Raw genomic sequence first — 17,459 nt, forward strand, 5'->3', positions numbered from 1 at the left:
ATACTCCCAACATCCCCACTGAGGAAAACCAGCCTGGGTATTAACTTGGTTAACTCCCTGCAAAAGTACCCAAGGTCTGAACCATTATAAACCTGCAGGGCTAAAAATCTAGCAAAAAATTTATCTTTTTTTTTTAATTTTAGAAAGTGCCTGCACTCATGCACAAGCAGGGCAAAGGGGCAGAAAATCTTTTTTAAACGTTTATTTTTGAGAGAGCATGCGGTGGGGGGCACAGAGAGAGAGGTAGACAGAGGATTCAAAGCAGACTCTATGCTGAGAGCAGACAGCCCTACTGGGGCTCAGTAACCATGAGATCACGACCTGAGTCGAAGTGAAGACACTTAACCAACTGAGCCACCCAGGCAGAGAATCTCAAGCAGGCTTCATGCTCAGGGCAGAGCCCAACATGGAGCTCCAACCCACAACCCTGGGATCACAACCTGAGCTGAAATCAAGAGTTGGGCGCGCTACCACCTAAGCCACCCAGGCACCCCTCGTCAAATTTCTTAATCCAAAATTTCCACAAGTGAAGTTTATAGAGTTTCTTTTGAAAACAAGGCAAATAGGAAACTTGCAATATTGTGGTTAAAGTGGTACCCTCGCGCATTGGGTCCAGAAACTATACTAAGATCGAGTTCATTTCTACTAATTTGGGCTAAATACTAACAATGCTGACCCAAATTTATATTTTTGAATTACACATCCATTGAGTTTCTTCCCTCAAAATGGGAAAAACATAAAAACCACCCCATGTAAGAGTCAGAGTCAACAGTTGTCTTCAAGCTTTTATTCAAGGGCAATTGTCTACAACGAACATTAGATCTTATTAAAAGCAGCCACGTCCATGGACTGCACATAGTCCTCAAAAGCAGTGATCCGCTCCTCCAGCATATCTGTTCCAACTTTATCATCTTCCACTACACACTGTATTTGAAGTTTTTTGATTCCATACCCCACGGGAACTAGTTTAGCTGAAAGACCATCAAGAAAAAAACCTTAGAAAAGGCCTGTTCTTTGACAAAGGTGGTAATTATGCAAACTCCAGATGCTATTTTCAGAAAGTAAAGACCGAACTCACAAGAGCCCCAAACCAAGCCGTCTGCTTGAATGCTCCGGACGCACTCCTCTAGTTTTGCCATATCTGTCTCATCGTCCCAAGGTTTCACATCTAGTAAGATGGAAGACTTGGCAACAAGCGCAGGTTCTAAAAAGAGCACAAACAGCATTACTCAGACACTCAATTACGTTTTTCATTTTAGTCGAAGACATTTTTAAAATCGTCATCTGTTTTCCGGTGGGTCATCTCCTCAGCCCAACAAAATCACAGAAGTCATCTGTTTGTCACTCACATGCCCACTTTCTGTCGTGCTAAGAAAGAGGTATTTAATTGTGTGACAGTTTCTTTCCCACAGAGGAATGCCACAACTGCTACCGTAAGAGCGGCTGCAGACCAGTAGCTGTGGAAGTTTTATGAAGAGCCACCCACACGGGTTTTAAAATACTGACCTATTCAACAAAGGAGGAAATTATTTTGGCGAGCAAGCTTCAAATGAAATTACTCACATTATTATAAAATTAAAGCAGCACAGATTATAAGATGACCTACTTTTGGCTTTCTTTGACTCATATTGTGCAAGGCGTTCCTCTCTTAGCCGCTTTGCTTCTTCGCTTTCCTATGAAGAAAAATTAAATTCATTTCACAAAGCTAGTTGTTCCTCAGCTCAAAAGCTAGCGGGCAACCCCAACAAAGACCAGTCTCATCAGAAAAAAGCAAATCCATCACGAGCTCAGCCGAAAGATGGTGATTTGGTTTTACTCATCATTTTTAAGTCAGGTAGGTAACCAAGTGGTGAAACCAGAATTCAAATCCAGGCAATTTCACCAGAGCCTACAACTAAGCTCGACATACGTGTCCATTTAGGTCATACCTCCTCATCATCAGAACCGAAGAGATCAATATCATCATCGTCTTTACTGTCTGTAGCTCCACTTCCTGTGGTGTCTTCCACATTGGCAGGGCCATACTTGCCCAAAGCCTTCTTCACTCCTGGAAGGCTTCAAAAAAGAATTTAAGTTCGATCACGATGAGGTGGGTACGATGTTCTTTTTCAGACCATACACCAGAACTTGTTTCCATCCCTATTTATCAATAGAACCCTTTTGTACTACGAATTTACCCCTAACCACTCCCAGATAAACACTTTTGCATCTTTACCTCCTCACCCAACAAACATTAGTAGCATGTGAGACGGGATTACATTCAATACTCACTAGGATTTACTCTTTCAGTATGAGTATTTCAGTTTGAGATTTCATTAAGTACGCTCAGTTCCATTCTTAGTGAACTGGAGTCCACTTCCCCAAACTTCCACCCTTGTTGGCAGTTTCAGAAGAATGGCCAAGTACTGAATGAATGAGCCACCCTCTCACCCCAGAGGTGGGCCCCCCAGGTCAGGGTCGAGGCACATTGTCTGGGCAGTGTGGGGAAAAGTTGAACTGCTGTTGTCCATGTTCTACCTGTTCTGTGAAAAAACGGAGGACTTCAGTCTCTTGGCCTTCTCAAGTCACAAAGATACTTAGCTCACAATATCCCAACAAAACTAAAGTAGCCTGGGTCCCATGTGGTCAGGTGTTAAATCTTGGGTTTAAGTTTAGGAAGCATCCTGCTCTTCAGACAAATACCAAGGTAATCTTACCTGGCCTTTTCCTTTTCGTACGACTTGATGTGATTATACCAACGTAGGGCATGATACAGGTCGGCAGGTGGGGGGCCGGAGACTGCTTCAAATACCGCCACGTCTGCTTGTGATGGCACATACCTGCCGCGGACGCAAAAATAATTACACTCTCCTTTAAAATAAATAAAAAAAAAACCCACCAACGCCAGCAAATAAATGACAAACGCCACCCCTGTCTAACTTATTCCTGGGAACTGGACCATTTGCTACCTGGCAACCCAAGCTGCCCGGTTTTTCAGTAAACTCCCTGAGATCAGGGACCACGTGTTTGGTCCTCTGCGCTATCCCGAGAAATCCCTGCTACTTGGTGGACCTCAAAGATTGTTAACCTCTAACCCAGACCTACAGGCTTACACTCGCTAACCGAGTAAACCCGCGGGAAAACCCGGCTGAACCCCGTCAACGGAAAGAAAGCACACGTTTAATCCCTCACCCCTCGCAGCCCCGCTGCCTTTCCCCCAGTGGCGGCAGAGGCCGCGCCACGTGGCCCGACCGCAGGAGCCCGACCCCGGCCCGAAGCCTGTCCTCACCCCTCGATGTAGCTCTTGTCCGCCAAGTAGTCGTTGAGCACTTGGAGGCCGGCGGGGGTTTTCAGGTCTCCAAAACCCATGGCGCCAGCGGATCGCGGAACGGGGCAGCAGCGGGGGGAGAACACGAGCGCAGGGAGCGAGCGCCTAGCGCTAAAAGGGAAAAGGGGCCGCCGGAGGCCGGAAAAGGCCTTATATAGAGACGTAGGCGTTTCCCTCTGCCGCACGGGGCCGAAGGTTAAAGGTCAAAGTACGTTAATCTCTTCATCCTCAATGTAAAACTGGGTGGCTCTGAATTGAACGGCCCACGTGCTATTAGCAGGCCTTTGTGTTTAGAAATAAACTCATACAAAAGGGTGTTTCTTGAATAAGTACCGCGCGGCCCCGGAACACTACAGGAACCGCCCCTTGAAGTGCCGGAAGTGACCGAAAACGCCGGGCCTCAGGAGCATGACTACTTCCGGCGGAACTGCGGTTCCAAGCTGTACCACCCCCACCCCGCCCCCGCTCCCGCCCCTTCCAACCGACTGGCCCTTCGCCCCGCCCCCTGGCCAGCTGACGGAAATTGCCGAACTCAACCTGAGCGGGGAAATTGTCGAATCTGGGGCTTCTAGTCCCTCCTGGCTTCCCGTTCTCCGGCCCGGCGGGCGAGGTCAGCCGAGGCCGCCATATTGAATAAGCAAGCGGGTCTCTCTGAGGGGGTTGGTGCGGTGCAGACAGTTCTGCAGAGCGGCTTCGGCGGCTCCAGGGGGAAGGTGAGGTCGTGCTTGGGTGAGAAGGCTGAGGTGCCTCTTGCCACAGGAGTTGATTTCTTGACGAGACTGTTTCCTTTGGCCCAGGTGACTCATTCTACTCTTGTCCTTGACTGGGTGCCGCGTCTCACCCCGCCTCCGGCACCCCCGAGAGCCGGCAGGTGAGGGCTGTTAGCCATGGTCTCTGGTCTTTCGGAGCAGAAAGCTGGTGGAGGAGTAGGAAGCCCTGGGAGCGCTGGCCTGGAGACAGGCTTGTGGGTGACCTTCACTGTGCAAGGGAAATGCAGGTCATTCCCCTTTGTGGAGCCGAGGCCGTTTTGTTCCCCGGGAGAGGATCTATGTACTTGACTTAGGCCCGCGGATTGAGCATTGCCCCCACCGAGTTCACACGTACTTGATACAGTACGTTGTTGGCCGCTATTGCCTTAGCCACCATCCACTCCTCGGGGGTTTTTTGTTGTTTTTGCTTTTGTCCATTGAGTGCGTTGGGGAACATTTTTTATCCCTTTCCCTGGTGGGGAAACTAGGAAATATTTAAAAGCTTTGCCCCAGGTCGCATTGCGGATAACACCGCTTCGTTGCTTAAAAGTTCCTGGGATCTAACGCGCGTACCGGGAGACCGTGGACGCGCCCCAGCTCCGCTCGAGAACGAATAGAGGGCGTTGAAAATGTAACGTGAATCGTGTCTGCTGAATAAACTTCAAGTTGTTTCTTTACGGAATGTTCTTTCCACCGAGTTGCGTGTGCATCGTTAAGCAGGGTGTTTGCTATAAGGCTGTCAGAGCACCTGCACTTTTTAATTCCAGGAAAGTGGAAGTTAAGTTTCGGCCAGAGATTAGACATAGAATTCATTTAGCAAATAGTTCTCGAACGTCTGCTATGAACTAGAACCGAGTCCACGAAGAATAAAATGGGTGATAGGACTAGGGAGTAGTTGGGGAATTTAGGACAGGCTGATCAAGGAAAGTTTCCCTGAAGAATGGCTTTTAAGCCCGAATTAGAAGGACAAGGAGAGGCCAGAAAGCTCTGAAGGAATGCATTGAAGTCCGAGGCCACAGCCTGTGGGAAGATGGGAGAGGCTGTAGGAACAGTGTAGAAAGCAGGAGACCTGTTGGGGGGGCTTTTATAATAGTTCAGGCAAGACGATGGTGGCTTCCAATAGAGTGGTACCTTGGAGAGAAGTGCGTGGATGCAGGCTATATGGTAGGGAATATATTGTATTGTTCCTATGCTAAAATTGTCCAGTCTAGTTTTAGAAATGATTGGTCATTAACATTTTCCCATTTGGAGGCGATTATCTCCATTCCCACGCGGTAGATAAATACATGTAAAGTACAGATTAAATAAAGTTTTGTGAAACTGTCTTTTGTTGGGGCTATGCACTATTCCCTGCTGGATTTTCAAGAGACCACCTATTGCTGCTTGATTTCCTAGCTAAAGTGGGCAATACTTTTATATTGTATGGAGACAAAATAATAGTAAGAAAGTGTTGACGTTGTGTGAAATATTGATTATTGATTTTCATTGTCACTATTAATTCAGCAAATTCAGATTTACCTTTATATTGCAATAGATTTTAATAAGATAGAGTTTACTCATTTTGGAACTTGACAAGATTATTTGATGGTTATTTTTTTCAAGGGCTAGGTCTTCGGAAAAGGGAAATGACCAAATTGCACTATTCCTCTTCAAGGAGCTTACAGTTTAGTAGGTACTAAAATCAATTACTAACCTACAGTTTAGTAGGTGGAATAATAAAGTTATGTACACAATGTGTGCCTATGGTACAGAGAGGGAGTACCAAGGAAGAGGACTTTGAAACTGATTTTCAGTGGCTATTTCTGTCTATGTTGAATTTAGTTCTAATTGACATTTACTGAACTCCTAATACCACATAATCTAGGAAGTATTGTTTGCTTCCTGATCTGTACATTAAGCAGAAACTCTGATTTATCAAAAATCACTCATTGGTATGTGGTAGCCTTCATGTCTGCAAATTCAGTATCACAAGTTGAATTAATGAATTTTATGAATTAACAAGTCTGAATTAGAAAGCTTGTTATACCTCTTCTATAATAGATATGTGAAACTTTATGCTTAAAACTTATGTATACATACTGTTTTCTCTCTTTACTTTTGAAAGTCATTATGTTGATACTTTTTTTTTTTTAAGTTTATTTTGAGAGAGCGTGTGTGTGTGTGTGTGTGTGTGTGCGCGCGTGGGGAGAGGGAGAGTGAGAGAGAGTCCCAAGCAGGCTCCATGCTGTCAGTGTAGCGCCCCAGGCAGGGCTGGATCTCATGAGCCATGAGGTCATGACCTGAGCGGAAACCAAGAGTCTGTCACTCAACTGTGCCACCCAGGTGCCCCTACATTGATACATTCTGATCACATAATTTCCATTTTTAGAAGTTCCAAGTGAAAAATTATAGTTTAGATGCTTAGCCCATTTGATCAAGTGAGTAGACAAAAAGTTCAGTTCCAAGCCCTTATGATCAAATGAATGGATGAAAACTCTAAAGTTCAGTTAACATTCTGTTTGCTTACGTATGTCTTTAATGGGTGTTATTTATATAATTCATTCCTATTTCTTTCAGTAATTCAACAAAGATTTATTACGGGATACTGTCCTGTGTACTGTAGGATGTTTAGTAGTACCCTGGCCTCTACCCACTAGATGCTAGTAACCTCCCCCCAAGCTGTGACAACAGTGTGTACAGATGATGCCAAATGTTCCCTGGGAAACAAAACTGTACCTGGTTGAGAACCACTGTTTTATTTATTTGTTTTTAAATTTTTATTTATTTTGAAAGAGAGAGAGAAAGAGTGTGAATCGGGGAGGAGCAGAGAGAGAGGGAGAGGGAATCTCAAGCAGGCTCTGAGGTGTCAGCACAGAGCCCAATGCCCGGCTCGATCTCAAACGGTGAGATCATGACCTGAGTCAAAATCAAGCCTCAGATGCTCAACTGACTGAACCACCAAGGCACTCCTATTTATTTATTTATTTATTTTTAATTGTTTTTAACGTTTATTCATTTTTGAGAGACAGAGACAGCATGAGTGGGGGAGGAGCAGAGAGAGAGGGAGACCCAGACTATGAAGCAGGCTCCAGGCTCTGAGCCAGCACAGAGCCTGACGCAGGGCTCGAACTCACAAGCCGTGAGATTGTGACCTGAGCCAAAGTCGGACTCTCAACTGACTGAGCCACCCAGGCGCCCCTTTATTTATTTATTTTTTAAAGTTTATTTATTTTGTGAGAGAGAAAGCACGAACAGAGGAGGGGCAGAGAGAGAGGGAGAGAGAATCCCAGGCAAGCCCCACCCTGTCAGCACAGAGCCCCACGCAGGTCTCAAGCCCGCAAACCATGAGGTCATGACCTGAGCCAAAACCAAGAGTCAGTTGTCCAACTGATTGAGCCACCCAGGCACCCTGAGAACCACTATTTTAGAGCTTACTGTGTATCAGCCTTGGAAATAGGCACCAAAGATACAAAGATTCAAGAAGTTCATTAATCCAATGAGGGTAGAACAGACCTATAATTGCAAATCTGTAAAATAATTGTACCAAGCCCAGAAAATGGCTCTCCAGATACTTAAAAGGCTTGGACTTCTGAGCCATCTCAGAATCTCAGGAACATTTAGTAGATGACTGCTTAGAACACGGAAAGTTAGGGGCGCCTGGGTGGCCTAGTCGGTTGGGCGTCCGACTTTGGCTCAGGTCATGATCTCACGGTCCATGAGTTCGAGCCCCGCGTCAGGCTCTGTGCTGACAACTCGGAGCCTGGAGCCTGCTTGGGATTCTGTGTCTCTCTCTCTGACCCTCCCCTGTTCATGTTCTGTCTCTCTTTGTCTCAAAAATAAATAAACATTAAAAAAAATAAATAAAAAAAAAAAGAACATGGAATGTTAGAATGAGTATTGCTACGAAATGAAGGCAGAAGGTCTTATTTACATAGTATTAATGATAAGCTCACTTATTCTTAAAATTTATATTACTACATAGTAGTGTTTTACATTTGATTGTTTATACTTTAAAAACGACAACACTGCCCTTTACGTAAATTTGATTACTAGCTATTCCTTCTTAGCTCCTTGACATTGTACAAGTCAGTTAGTTACTCTCTCTCAGACTGAGTATTCTCATCTCTAGAATTTGAGGAAAAATATCAGGACTTGTGAATGTTCAATGAAATAATGTATGTAAAGTGCTATTAAACTTAAAAACCATTACCCAAAAGTTTGTAATTAGAGTTTTATTATTTCCTATGATAATATAACTCTTCTTTGTTTTATTCTTAGCAATATGTTAAGGATACCTCTAAAAAGGGCCTTAGTAGGCCTTTCTAAGTCTCATAAAGGATGTGGTGAGTATTTTTTTTTTTTTGCATTTGTGGGTACTATTTTTGTATTTACTGTCTTTGTCAATTCATTGGTTTATGGAATGTTTCTTAAAAGACCCTAAACATAATTTGTTTTAAATAAAATAGAAACAAATGACCCTAGTCAAATTGAATAATTTTAAAAATATAACTTTAAACAGTTTATAGAAGTTGTCATGGAATAAAAAGTAGTAGGAACTATCAGTCCCAAAACGGAAAAAGCAGTCCTGCTTTTGAAAAGTAGTATTCCCATGAACATACTTTCCATGGTATTAAAAATTTTAAATTAACTACCATTAAAAGTGGGCAGCCATATTCTACCTTGGTATTCAGGTTTGGAAAAGTTTTTGTCTTAATTCAGTATTCTAACAGTTTGCATCTAGAGAAATAGAAGGGAATAGTGTAAAATGAGGAAAAATTTTAGACTTGTAGGTTAGAGTTAACCCATTATCCTCTGCTATAATGAATTCAACTCTTAATTTATTTCTCATCTCAATATTTTTGATGGTCAGTTCGAACAACTGCCACAGCAGCAAGCAACTTAATTGAAGTATTTGTCGATGGTCAGTCTGTCATGGTGGAACCAGGAACTACCGTACTCCAAGTAGGCATATGTTCCAATTCTTTATTTTTGTATAAGTTGTGGTTTTTTTTGTATCAATTTATTTCTGTTACACTCTTTATTTACTTTAAAAATTTTTAAGATTCCTTGATAAATGCTCATAAAAGAACTATAGACAGTAAAATTATATGAAAGTAAGTTGGATTTAAAATGTTGGCATTTCAAAGTGAGCTATCATTTATCCGTTTCTGACTTTCTTCAGTGAATTATGGCAGTTATTTTGTTTCACTTCTGCCTTCCAAGTATATACCCATTTAAAATTTGAAGTTACCAAAAATAAATTACAAGTTAATTTAGGTAAGTTTGGGGAAAAGATAATTTTTGTTTGTTGTGAACCTGCTTGATGCTTTTCATTTCATGTGATTTCTCTATTTTTAGTAATATTTTTTAAGAATGTGTCCTACAAAGCAGGTAAATGAATTCATGCATTAAATATATAATTTCTCCAGATTCCTTCAGAACTAACAAAATTGGTCTTGAAGAAGTGATACTTCATTCTGTCTGCAAGTTACCAAGAACTAAATGCTCTTTATTCATTTAGCAGTCATTTTTAGACTATCTGCCAGGCATAGACCTGTAAACAATAAATACATAACAGTATATGTTCAAGGTACAGTGGAGAGTATTTTTGCCAGGTATATAGGAAGTGATAGAGATGTTAGGGATATCTAAGGTGCTCCCTGAGGAGATTTGTAAAGGATAAGTGTTTATATTTGGACAAAGAAGCTTTAAATAGTTTGCTATTGTTAGAACATAAGGTATATATAGAAGATGAGAAAACAAGAAATCAAATTACTATAATAGATTCAGCAATGAAAGAAGATATATGTCATACTAAAGAGCTTATAGTTTGACCTATCAGTAGTTTTCATGGCAGTTAAGCTGTATCGCAGGGACCATAGAGGATGTTAGTTTGGAGAATAACAAGACTGGTGTGAGACACAAGGGAAGAGTATCTTGCATTAGTAGAACTGAAAATTAAAGGCCTAAAATAGATAGTGGCAATGGGAATGAAAATAAAAGGATAGATTCAGTGAGAGTGAGTTGATAGGCCTTTAGGCACAATGAAAAGCAGGAAAAATTTTTGTGGTTTCTGGCTTTGTTAACTTATTTGGAGATGTATCATAGGGGACACAAATAGATTGAATTTTAGCTGTCCATAGAGCGTATCCATGCACAGAACTATTTAAGTCTAAAACTTGGAGAAGTGGTGAACTGTCAGGGCTCCAGATGAGGGTTTGGGTATAATCATTTGAAATGTGAACCGGTATGAAGGTTGGGACAAGATCTTGCTTATTACTATACCCGCTGCATCTAGTACATGGGAAGTCCACATATGAAACCACGGGGACAGAGTTTGAAGGGGTGTCTTTATGGACAATGGTTCAGAGTGGAAATGAGGAGTCAGACCTTCAGCACAATCTGAGGTTCATTTATTCAGTTTTTTCCATAAGGTATAGGCATGCTGAGGCCTTAGAGCAGGCTTGAGAGCAGACAGGAGCAGGAGTCAAGAGCAAAGAAGGAGGGAAATCTCTTTAGGGATGAAGAATGTATAAAAGTATAGATGTTTATAGATAGGAGTAATAAGGCAGGTGGTTATAGCCTTTCTTTTTCTGTTTTAGGCAAAGCAAGGATGAGGTCAGATTGTTCTAATGCAAGAATTTTTTACTTTGTCTTCTAGGCTTGTGAGAAGGTTGGCATGCAGATCCCTCGATTCTGTTATCATGAAAGATTGTCTGTTGCTGGAAACTGTAGGATGTGCCTTGTTGAAATTGAGAAAGCTCCTAAGGTACTTGATACCTAAAATTCCACACCATGCTGTAGAAGGTAGAAAACTTTAAATCTTGCAGCGAATTTTACTTAGAATCATTGTTGTAGTGGAGAAACCTAGCCCTGTTTAATTGTATCTGTAAATTTATTATTTTGTGCAGTTGAGTCTGTTCATTTCAAAACTGGAAATGCATTGGTGAAAGTGCTTTATAAATGCAAGCACTATATAATTACAACAGATTGAGAAATTAAAGGTGACTTCTTACAGCTGGCAGTAGTATTTCCAAATGGCTGTGTGACAACTAGGATGTGGAATTGCCAGGCAGTACATTGGAAGGGCTCATGCCGGGCCATTTTCACTAGAGAAAGGGATTACAATGAAGAGGACATTTTGTCCTCTAAGTTTTAATTCAGTAGTACCTGCTAATCAAAACACAGTTATTTGATGTTCTGTTTCAGAGTCTCTATATAGAGTTGCATTGACTAGGAGGATAGAATTTAGAAGTACAAGATCTTATTTTTTTTTCATAGAGAAATGTAAAGTGTCAGATTATCGTATCGTGACTATGAAAAGTAAAAAAATGAATCTTCAAAGATACTGGGCTTATTTTCAAATGTATAGCTGAATGTTTTATATGTTGGGTTGCTTATAATTACAACTAAATACAAATACTTAGACATTTTTCCATTGAAATTCCAGGTTGTGGCAGCTTGTGCCATGCCAGTAATGAAAGGTTGGAATATCCTGACAAACTCAGAGAAATCTAAGAAAGCAAGGTACTTTCATGTTATTTAGCATAGTAACTTTTCTTAGAGAAGAAAATTGTTCATTTCAGTATTTAGACCTGCCCATAGATGGGAAATTCAGTAGCAAGTTTTGAAAAAGTTGGCACGTTTGACTTCTAGGAGCAGTGGAATTAAGTACATGTTGAGGAGGTGAAGTCAGGTATTTATGGTTTTGAGCATTAAAAGCTCTTATTTAGGGGAAAGAAAAAAAAAAAAGCTTTTATTTAGGAGCACCTGCGTGGCTCTGTCGGTTAAGTGTCTGACTTTTGGTTTCAGCTCAGGTCATTATCTCACAGTTCATGAGATTGAGCCCCATGTTGGGCTCTGCACTGGCAGCGCAAGAGCCTGCTTGGGATTCTCCCTGTCTCTCTCTGCCTCTCCCCTGCTCGTGCTGTCTCTCAAAATAAATAAACTTGAAAAAGAATCTCTTATATAGTAACCTGTTCAACTTATGATGAATAGTGAGTCTGGGGCTTATTGAACTGAGATTATTGTAGTAAAGTATTACTGTTACTATATAGGCATTGATTATATTTGTTTTTGCTGTGCATTTGTGTGGGTGTTTTGTTTTTTCTTAATTTTTTTTTAATGTTTATTTTTGAGAGAGACAGAGTGTGAGCAGGGGAGGGGCAGAGAGAGAAGGAGACACAGAATCCGAAGCAGGCTCCAGGCTCTGAGCTGTCAGCACAGCCCAACACAGGGCTTGAGCCCACAGACTGCGAGATCATGACCTAAACCGAAGTTGGACACCTGATTGACTAAGCCATCTAGGCACCCTATTTTGTTTTGAATTAATGTTTTCTGAAGACTATTTAGTGACTTTGGGTAATTTTGTGTTTTTAAAAGTCATAATTTTCTAGATTCTTTAATGATACTTTATTCCTGGACCTCTATAAGCATTTTTTAGACTATGTGCCTAATACTCGAATGATGGTTACATTGGTATTTTGATAATAAAAGTAAAGTTAATAGTATATGAAAAGGTACATCCCTGAAGGTTAGATAGCCATTTTGAGTGCCAAAAATTTATATCATTTTGTGTACTACAACTTTTCATACAGAGAAGGTGTGATGGAGTTCTTGTTAGCAAATCACCCACTGGACTGTCCTATTTGTGACCAGGGAGGTGAATGTGATCTGCAGGTATGTTGTCAAACTTCATAAATCTTTTTGATTATCTCAGGTTTTAATTTCATTAGCAGCATTATGTTAACTCTCTCCTAATCTACTAAAGGACCAGTCCATGATGTTTGGAAATGATAGGAGCAGATTTTTAGATGGGAAACGTGCTGTGGAGGACAAGAATATTGGGCCATTGGTAAAGACTATCATGACTAGATGTATACAGTGTACTCGCTGCATCAGGTAATGTTTTTCCTTCTGTCTTCTGCAATATCATTCAGATAATAGTCACAAAATTTGGTGGAATAACGATACTAGAGAAAAAAGGCAACTTTTTTTTTTGGTAGGAGAAGAGGGATGTTTTTAATGTTTTCTGCATAAGCCAATAAAATGAATTGTTCTCTTTCAGTGAATATCAACTTCTGTGGAATTTACAAATAAAAATATACAAGCATTAACTCCTTGATAACTTGCTGAGCTATACCTATGATTTGTGCAGTTTGTGTTATGCCGTGATTAAATTACATGCAAGCATTGAACAATTTTTTATTCAAGGACTTTGCTCACCATTGAAAATAAACTCGTGTCTTTTTGGTGTTTCGAAAATCATTATCTCACTGTGATCATAGGAAAGGAGATAATTTTGCTGGATTTTACCATTTGATGGTATATTTTTATCCTGCAGGTTTGCAAGTGAGATTGCAGGAGTAGATGATTTGGGAACAACAGGCAGAGGAAATGATATGCAAGTTGGCACGTACATTGAAAAGATGTTCATGTCTGAACTGTCTGGAAATATCATTGATATCTGCCCTGTAGGTGCCCTGACTTCGAAGCCCTATGCTTTTACTGCCCGCCCTTGGGAAACAAGGTATTCAGTGTTGTAATTTTTGACAATTTGTTTTTTATCCTTTAATTGGCTAGTATTCAAAAAAATTTAAGATTCATTTTCTTCCTGTATTCTAATTGTTTTGGTCTGCTAAGGTTTTATGTATTTGCTTTAAGTAAAACCCTCTTAATGGAAAGTAAGTAGATAGATTAAAGGATAGGATGATCTGGCAAATTAATTATAGTTTTCTTGGAGATTGATTCCAAAGTACTTAACCACATAATTATTTTATTCACTTGTTCTTCCAAAGAGTAAAATTGTCTTGATGTTTTAAAATTTATAGTCTCTTCTCACTGTATATTGTTTTCAGACATGTGGCTATATCATCCTTTATTTAATCAGTTCCTATTATTAGACATTTTAGTTTGTTTCTATATAGTTGTAAATCTATGATAAAAATTGTTATTCATAAATTTTCGCGTATTATCTCTGATTCTTCTGACTGAACTGGGAAATGGAGTAGGTAGTTGCAACAAATTTGGGTATTTTTAAGGTTCTAAAGCCTATCATTAAATTGCCCCCCATATTTAGACTTCCACTAGAATATGTGGGAGTATCTCAAAATTCTGTGTTTTAAGCCATGTATTTTATGTATATAAAAAGATGGGGGGATGGGGCACAGTACATAGGTGAAATGTTCAAGTAGGGATTTTTCTCTTTTGCTTCCTGAAACTCCCATAATGCATGCAGAAAAGAAACTTCCATCTCCACAGCCTCCCTGAGCCTGGCAGAGCCTCCTGTTCAGGTGGTAGGAAGGGGATGAGAACAGGCCCCAAGACACACCACCACTGATTTCTATGCTTCTTGCTTGAAGTTCAGTAGTTTTGCCCCACATAAAAGCTTCTCATGATGGTGTTTGCCTTTGGAAGATTTCCAAAGTGCTGAATTGGTTGTTTTTTGTTAATTTTGTCCAGCTTTATTTTTGCTTTTTGTGAGGAGGATTTATCAGACTTTTTAATTGGCCATACCCAAAAATCTTACTCTCTTGCTATTTATGTTGATAATCAAATTTGTCCATTTGGAGCCCTTACCATTGGCTTTTGTATTATTTAACAGTTCCTATTTTTATTCATTTATTTGTTCTTTTAGAGTTTATTTTTGTGAGAGAGCGTGCGCATGCATGCAAGTGCAAGTGGGGGAGGGGCAGAGAGAGGGAGATGGAGAATCCCAAGCAGCCTTCACGCTGACAGCCCGGATTAAGAAATTTTTGTCAGTGCGGAGCCCAACACGGAGCTCAAACCCACGAACCATGAGATCATGACCTGAGCCGAAATCAAGAGTCAGACTCTTAACTGACTGAGGCACCCAGGTGCCCCTAGATAACAATTATTAAAGCTTTATTTTTACAGTAGGAATTAATGTGACGTATTCAAATACGAGGGTATTTTTTTTTATTGCAGTTTCTCTGAGTCCCATTAATTTTAGAAATTCAGAAAGGAAAGTCATCGTAAATTTTTTTGTTTTTGAGAAACCAGGTAACAGAAACTTTGTCCTTATTGCCAAAATAAATGTGGTAAACATAGGTGTTTATTTTCTCAGAAAGACGGAATCCATTGATGTAATGGATGCAGTTGGAAGTAATATTGTGGTAAGCACAAGAACTGGAGAGGTGATGCGGATTTTGCCAAGGATGCATGAGGACATCAATGAAGAGTGGATCTCTGATAAAACCAGGTATGTGCTACTACATTGTTTTCCTTCACTTTTGCAGTTGACTTAAACTAAATTTTATAGTCACTTTAATTTTAAGGGACTGTCTTTATTCTTGTAAATTAGTTAATCTAGATTATTTGTATAGAGAACTGGACAAAACTAATGTTAATAGTCCTAGGTATATCAATGGCTTTCTTACTAAGTTTGACAAATACCATTTTCCTCCCAGTTGGAAAAATTGAAGAGGATTAATATATTTAATCTATTCCAGTTTGTTCATTGGAGAAAAGAAGCTAAATATAAGTTAGAGCTTGCACGTGATAATTTTGATAAAATATCTGGAGGTATTCAAGTTTTATAAGTAAAAGTGATTTGAGAAAAAAAAGAAAAAGTGATTAAATGATTGGCTTCTTTAGCTGTCAGATTTTTATGTGTTACAATTTCAAGAGTATTCAGGTAGCTGAAAACAAATCATAAGAACCCAAACTTTTTAGATGTTTTAGTTTCAGATGGTGTTCATAAAATAATTTATTAGTTCATCCTTCAAAAGACCTGAAGTAATTATTTGTATTCAGGTATTTATTCTGTTTGACACTTTAACCAGTACTGTATTTAAATAACATTTCTTTTATATTTTAAACTTGAAAACTATAGTTGCCTCTAGCAAGATTCCGTAAATGGTGTATTTTCTGTTACCTAGATTTGCCTATGATGGGCTAAAACGTCAAAGACTAACCGAGCCAATGGTCAGAAATGAAAAGGGGCTTTTAACCTACACTTCCTGGGAAGATGCACTCTCTCGTGTAGCTGGAATGGTAAAAAATTGAAATATAGAATAAATAGTATTTGTAATTTTTAAGGGACATCTTTGTAACAAAGAGGGGTCATGTATGTCTCTTCACTTCTTTTGTTTTACCAAGATTGCCTTCCATTTAATGAACATTTATTAAGAACCATATGCCAGAGGGGCGCCTGGGTGGCTCAGTCTTTATTGAGCATCCAACTCTTGATTGTGGCTCAGGTCATGATCCCAGGGTTGTGGGATCGAGCCCCACATCGGGCTCTGCTCTGAATGTAGAGCCTGCTTAAGGTTCTCTCTCTCTTTCCCTCTGCCCCTTTCTCCCCTACTTGTGCTCACTTGCTCTCTCTTCTCTAAAATCAAAAAACAAAAAATGCAACAAAACAAAAGAACCAAATGCCAGATATCATGCTGGAAGTAGGGCTATAGAGACCACTAATATGTGGTCCCTACTTCCCACAATTTTGTAGTCAGGAAAGATGCAGAGTCAGTCAGGTATCATGTGCTGCTGCAGTTAGTTGTGCAGGAAATCATGTCTCAGAGAGCCTGTGGGAGGGGTGCCTAACCACGACTAGCGTATCAGGGGTGCCTTCCTACGTAAGGTGACTTAGGCAAAATCTAAGAATGAATGCAGGGGCGCCTGGGTGGCTCAGTCGGTTGAGTGACCGACTTCGGCTCAGGTCATGATCTCACAGTTTGTGGGTTCAAGCCCCGCGTCGGGCTCTGTGCTGACAGCTCGGAGCCTGGAGCCTGCTTCCGATTCTGGGTCTCCCTCTCTCTCTGCCCCTCCCCATCTCATGCTCTGTCTCTCTCTGTCTCAGAAATAAATAAACATAAAAAAAAAAAAATTAAAAAAAAAAATAAGAATGAATGCAAACTTGCCAGAGCAAAAGTGGAGAGAATGGCTTTCTAGCCAGAGACAAAGGCAACATACACAAAGGACTTGAGGGAACAGTGGATACTTCAGAAGAAATTGTATTTAGCTGTAATTCCTCACTCTTCATTCTCCAAACTTCATTATGAGACCTCTTTGTTTCTAATATAAAACAGCTTCCCTCCAAGCTGGTGGTATTATTAGCCTCATCTACACCTTTGCTTCTCACTTTTATATTAATAATTAGTGTAAACCTTTTAAGTCAGAAGTTCATTGCTTTTTTTTTATACTTACAGATAACTATTGCTTTGTGTTCTGAGCAGTGGTCTTTGCTGAACGGAGGTGTTTTGGTGATACCTTTTGCGTCCATTTCTAGTTGCAGAGTGTTCAAGGCAAGGATGTGGCAGCAATTGCAGGTGGCTTGGTGGATGCTGAAGCCCTGGTAGCTCTCAAAGATTTGCTTAATAGAGTGGACTCTGACACCTTGTGCACTGAAGAGGTCTTCCCCACTGCAGGAGCTGGGTGAGCAGTATGAATCTAGCATCTAGGCT

General features: G+C 40.4%; 2 protein-coding genes and 2 non-coding genes across 8 annotated transcripts in view; 1 reads left to right on the forward strand and 3 right to left on the reverse strand.

Moving 5' to 3' along the window:
* Positions 1 to 772: 772 nt before the first annotated feature.
* Positions 773 to 3,438, reverse strand: EEF1B2 (eukaryotic translation elongation factor 1 beta 2). Its single transcript, XM_049615073.1, has 6 exons — positions 3,269 to 3,438; positions 2,697 to 2,819; positions 1,929 to 2,055; positions 1,607 to 1,673; positions 1,079 to 1,204; positions 773 to 971 (listed from the first exon to the last, which is right to left on the reverse strand). The coding sequence occupies exons 1-6, from the start codon at positions 3,346 to 3,348 to the stop codon at positions 817 to 819; spliced, it is 678 nt and encodes a 225-aa protein (XP_049471030.1). The 5' UTR covers positions 3,349 to 3,438; the 3' UTR covers positions 773 to 816.
* On the reverse strand, positions 1,333 to 1,465 carry LOC125912009 (small nucleolar RNA SNORA41). The gene has a single exon (XR_007454576.1). It is a non-coding gene; the product is annotated as a small nucleolar RNA SNORA41 (small nucleolar RNA).
* LOC125912006 (small nucleolar RNA SNORD51) lies at positions 1,754 to 1,831 on the reverse strand. The gene has a single exon (XR_007454574.1). It is a non-coding gene; the product is annotated as a small nucleolar RNA SNORD51 (small nucleolar RNA).
* Positions 3,439 to 3,872: 434 nt separating the features above from the next.
* The window catches only part of NDUFS1 (NADH:ubiquinone oxidoreductase core subunit S1), a 28,245-nt gene continuing 14,658 nt past the window's right edge, over positions 3,873 to 17,459 (forward strand). The window contains exons 1-11 of one of the 5 annotated variants that reach the window (XM_049615069.1): positions 3,873 to 4,178; positions 8,314 to 8,378; positions 8,906 to 8,997; positions 10,697 to 10,804; positions 11,486 to 11,562; positions 12,633 to 12,714; positions 12,806 to 12,936; positions 13,379 to 13,564; positions 15,122 to 15,256; positions 15,936 to 16,050; positions 17,285 to 17,430. In XM_049615069.1, coding sequence (XP_049471026.1) covers positions 8,318 to 8,378; positions 8,906 to 8,997; positions 10,697 to 10,804; positions 11,486 to 11,562; positions 12,633 to 12,714; positions 12,806 to 12,936; positions 13,379 to 13,564; positions 15,122 to 15,256; positions 15,936 to 16,050; positions 17,285 to 17,430 — 1,133 coding nt within the window. In that variant the 5' untranslated portion in view covers positions 3,873 to 4,178; positions 8,314 to 8,317. Of the gene's footprint in view, positions 8,379 to 8,905; positions 8,998 to 10,696; positions 10,843 to 11,485; positions 11,563 to 12,632; positions 12,715 to 12,805; positions 12,937 to 13,378; positions 13,565 to 15,121; positions 15,257 to 15,935; positions 16,051 to 17,284; positions 17,431 to 17,459 lie in introns of those variants that run through there. The other 4 variants (XM_049615068.1, XM_049615070.1, XM_049615067.1 and 1 more) reach the window with 4 other exon arrangements.

This window comes from Panthera uncia (assembly GCF_023721935.1).
Source record: "Panthera uncia isolate 11264 chromosome C1 unlocalized genomic scaffold, Puncia_PCG_1.0 HiC_scaffold_3, whole genome shotgun sequence".
Lineage (NCBI taxonomy): Eukaryota > Metazoa > Chordata > Mammalia > Carnivora > Felidae > Panthera > Panthera uncia.

Bases quoted from the DNA above. Each gene is read 5' to 3' on its own strand.
- EEF1B2 (XM_049615073.1), bottom strand. From the start codon at position 3,348: ATGGGTTTTGGAGACCTGAAAACCCCCGCCGGCCTCCAAGTGCTCAAC. The intron at 2,056-2,696 runs GTAAGATTACCT...TCTTTTTTGAAG, and splicing joins TACGAAAAGGAAAAGGCCAG to CCTTCCAGGAGTGAAGAAGG. The intron at 1,674-1,928 runs GTATGACCTAAA...TTTTCTTCATAG, and splicing joins TCGGTTCTGATGATGAGGAG to GAAAGCGAAGAAGCAAAGCG.